This window comes from Stegastes partitus, unplaced genomic scaffold (assembly GCF_000690725.1).
Source record: "Stegastes partitus isolate 25-593 unplaced genomic scaffold, Stegastes_partitus-1.0.2 Scaffold2374, whole genome shotgun sequence".
Lineage (NCBI taxonomy): Eukaryota > Metazoa > Chordata > Actinopteri > Pomacentridae > Stegastes > Stegastes partitus.
In genome coordinates this window covers 38,782-42,824 of record NW_007580105.1, presented here as the reverse complement: position 1 = coordinate 42,824, position 4,043 = coordinate 38,782, and the positions used below count along the sequence as shown (strand labels likewise).

Here is a 4,043-nt window from a genome sequence, read left to right as displayed (position 1 = left end):
AGATTTAGATAGCAATTTACTTATTTTAGTGTTAGCCAACAATTTCAGCTGTTAGCTATATATTTTATGCTCAGATCTGCTCAAATTCATTCAATTCTTTCATTAAATTGTAACTTTATTTTTGAATTAAGGCAATCATTTTTTAATCTCCTCTGGCTACTGCAGAAGTACCCTGTGGGATACTCCTACTACATCTATTACTGGTCCTACACTTTTTACTACAACTACTAAAATATGTAAAACTTCCACTAATGTTGCTACTATTTACTTAAATACACTTACTACATTTATTATTCCCATTACAACACCTAATCCTGCTACTAAATCGTGCATTATTGTTGGTTCAGCTTCTGCACAGTATAGTTTTTTGCGCATCACGTCTGTGTACCTACCACAGTACCCTGGAGTACCACATACAGTCTTCATGGTCACCTGGTCATCGATGATTTTGGAGAGACCAAAGTCAGCTGTAAGAGAGGAGCACACTTCCTCATTAGAAGTGAATTGAGATGAAATATTTCATTAAAAATTGGTGCGTGTTTCTGCTGTTTCTACGTAAATAGAAACGAGGGGGTGAAGCAGCGAGGAGTGGAGGTGGAAGAGAATGTGTTTCTCTGCAGGAGAGTCTCTGAACTAAAGGAAGGTGTTGGCGGAGAGAAGTCTCGCTCAAAGAGAGCGGAGGCTGAATGTGGGCTCCTTCCATCTGTAAGTGTTAGCCAGGGGCTCACCGGCCATCTGGCTGCAGAGAGGCTTCTCCAAAAACGGACCAAATAATGAACCAACAGAGGACTGATGGCCACTGGAAGAAAACGCAATTGTGTTTCTATACTGATTTATATTCCTGAGATGCGGAGAAACTGCTGTGAAAAGATGTTGATGTGTTCAGGTTTCAAAAGTTTAGGCCACTCCATGAAATCGGGGAATAAATAGTTTTATTTTTATCCGTTTGTAGCCTAATAATCAATAAACTTTCTATCATATTTGATGTTTAAGCAGTTTTGTTACCTATCTTCAGCGGAGCGTCCAGAGACAGGTCGGCGTACAGCAGGTTCTCCGGTTTGAGGTCACGATGCACAACACCGTTCTCATGTAAATACTGAAACACAGGAAACAACATGAGTGGAAAAAGCCCTCATCATCTTCATCACAAAATTGTCACAATACAACAAACTAGAGATGTAAAGAAAGGCTGATGTGCAGGTGTTGGGATGGGGGTAATTGGTGTCAGTGAATTATAATAGTGCAAAATCATGACATCACTTCAGAATATTCTGCTGTTATTACAGACTGTTTACAAACTGATGTTTGACTATCCCACTTTTATTAAAGTCAGTGAACTAAACACTTTTCTATTCCACATATTTCTAATCACAGACGTATAAAACAGCTCTCGACTCAGATGTTGAGAAACTGCTATATGAAGATGTTGATGTGTTCAGGGGCTGCAGGATGTTTCTCTCCACTGCAGATTAACGCCACACTCACATCTGATACAACAAATACAACTGTACTGTAATCCTAATACACACAAATATTAACACATGTAAACACACACACACAAATACACACATAAGCACAACACGCATATATAAACAGGCGTATGTTTCTCTGCGTGGGAAATGTAGGTCAGCTGTGGTCAGCGTGTGTGTGAGTGTGTGTGTGTGTGTGTGTGTGTGTTAATCCTCTCTGGTTTTAATCTGTTCAGCAGCAGGATGGAAGCTGCTGTTACATAAGAGACCTGCAACCGCTGCACGCTGCTGCCATGTGCAACAATGATGCTCCAGCAACACCTGCAACTGAACATAGCAACCAGAGCAACACCTGCTACTGCAACAATACAGTAACACCTGCAACTAATGCAAGCTAACCAACTATAGCAACTCCCACACTATAGTTACACCTGCAACTGAACACAGATTACTGATTAAACAATACAGAAACCACTTAAGTATATACATACACCATATAGTAATATATATGTGTGTGTGTGTGTGTGTGTGTGTGTACGTTTCCATACATATCAAATTACATTTGTTTATACAACAGGGTTTAAAGCAGCCAAAAGTCATTGACAACATGTGCATCTTGAGGTTTTCTTGAAAATATCACTAGAGGAGGAACATTTATTAAAAGACGAAGGTTGTTCCAAAGCTTTGGAGCTGACAATGTAATGTCTCGCTCTCCCCTCATCCACCGTCCTTCATCATGGAACAGTTAACAGCAGCTGTTCTAAGGATCTAAGGGGACTTGAGGTGGAGGTGAGACAGACTAGATATATACCCAGGTGCCAACCCTTGCATGGCTTTATAGACAAATAAAAGAATCTTAAAATTGAGTCTGTTCAACTCTAACCAGTGTCGGGATGAAAGTACAGGTGTAATGCTTTCCTTTTCTTTTGGTAACAGTTGAAAGTCTTGCAGCAGCTGCAGACAAGACAGTAAGGACTGACCAATACTCAGATACTATCATTTATAATGATCTTGCCTTGAGGAAATTAGTACAGTCATTACCGTCTTCATGTCTTTAAGGCTGAGAATGGACTCAGCTGAAAGTAGCATCCTCAAACTACAAAACTAATGTGTCTGTCAAATGTCAAAGTGGGGTCAAAGATGACACCAAGATTCCTGACATGGGCTTGAAGAATTACTGTTAATGGTCCTTGATGGCTGGTGATGGCTGCTGTTTTGTGACCAAACACAATCACCTCAGTGCTACAGTGGTTCAGCTGTGGATAGTTGTAGCAGCACTCCACCTGCTGAAGACAGGCCCAGAGAGGTGCAATGGAGGGTTTATCTGAATTTAGTTGGAGGTATATTTGGGTGTCATCAACATAGCAGTGGAAATATACCGTTTGTTTACAGAACATGGAGCAAAAGGGCAGCGTATACAGTGACTGAAAAAAAATTGGCTCTTGAATTGTACCTTGAGGTACTCCACAAGTAATCGATGCAGGAGAGGATAACTAAAAAATTATGTGACTGACTGAAGCCTGATTAGAATTTTTCAAACATGATATTATACTGTAAATAAGTGTTTGTTATTGTTCTTTCCATGGTGGTAGGAGAATCATCAGTTAATAATTAGTAGCTTTTATCAGTATGTTTATGACTCTGCTCTTTATTACATTTGTTAATTATGTCTCTGGATTGAGTCAAACAGCTCCCACAACATTATAAATATTATTTAATGCCAACAAACATCCTTATCAACACCTGTGTTTTATTTCCTGAGCTGGTCTTGCCAGGCAGACGTTCCTCTCAGCCTATGAGTGTTATCCATTATAATTACTGACAGAAGAGCAGCTGTGACAAAGGCTTCCTACCAGCTTCAGGTTTTTTTAATTCCAGCTGGCAATAATTAGATGTTATTATGATTATTACTGACTTTTAAAATCAGTTCTGTCTGTGAACAGCACAGTGTTGTATAAGCATTAGAGTGAACACAGTTTTTATTAACCATCGCATGCTGACCTTAAAATGTGATTTAGTGCCACTGTAACTTTGATTAAATCTGCTGAGAAACAGGAAGATGTGATTCATCAGGTGGAGGAGGGCTCCCTCCTACATAAGAAACCAAACTGAACCTGCCACTGAACAGTTAGTAAGAAGACTTCTGTTACAACTGAATATGGTTTCTGGGTGAATGGAAAGATAAATTCTTTCCTTTCAGTTGGATATCAGTTTTATCTCTGTGCATCTAGTGCAGAGATGTTTGTCTGAGCTAAGTGTGAACCTGAAACTGCTAACCTCGCTCCTTTCAAAGTGCTAAGATAATGTTACATCTAGATTTATTTTGAGAGGATGATGATCTGCTGAACCCATGACACCTTTCAGATCTAAAAACACCCAATTCCTAGGTGAGGTTGGATGTGGGGCTCCAGATGCTGAACAGATGGTGAGGGAGGCAGTAATCTAATATGCAGGTAAATGGATCCACTGATTGATCAGAACCTGAAAATTCAGACAGAAGTGAACACTGAAACCAGGGCTTGGTTTCCATAGTTCTACAGTTCCTGTCTTTGTAGAGGACAGCATTTCTGTAGT

At 39.8% G+C, this 4,043-nt stretch overlaps 1 protein-coding gene across 1 annotated transcript in view; it reads right to left on the bottom strand.

Moving 5' to 3' along the window:
- si:ch73-60h1.1 (calcium/calmodulin-dependent protein kinase type IV) overlaps nt 1-4,043 on the bottom strand; it is a 19,172-nt gene that overhangs the window by 5,116 nt on the left and 10,013 nt on the right. Inside the window, exons 6-7 of the mRNA XM_008305000.1 lie at nt 1,006-1,096; nt 393-467 (exon numbers count right to left, since the gene is read on the bottom strand). Of these exons, the coding sequence (XP_008303222.1) occupies nt 393-467; nt 1,006-1,096 (166 nt within the window). The remainder of the gene's footprint in view (nt 1-392; nt 468-1,005; nt 1,097-4,043) is intronic.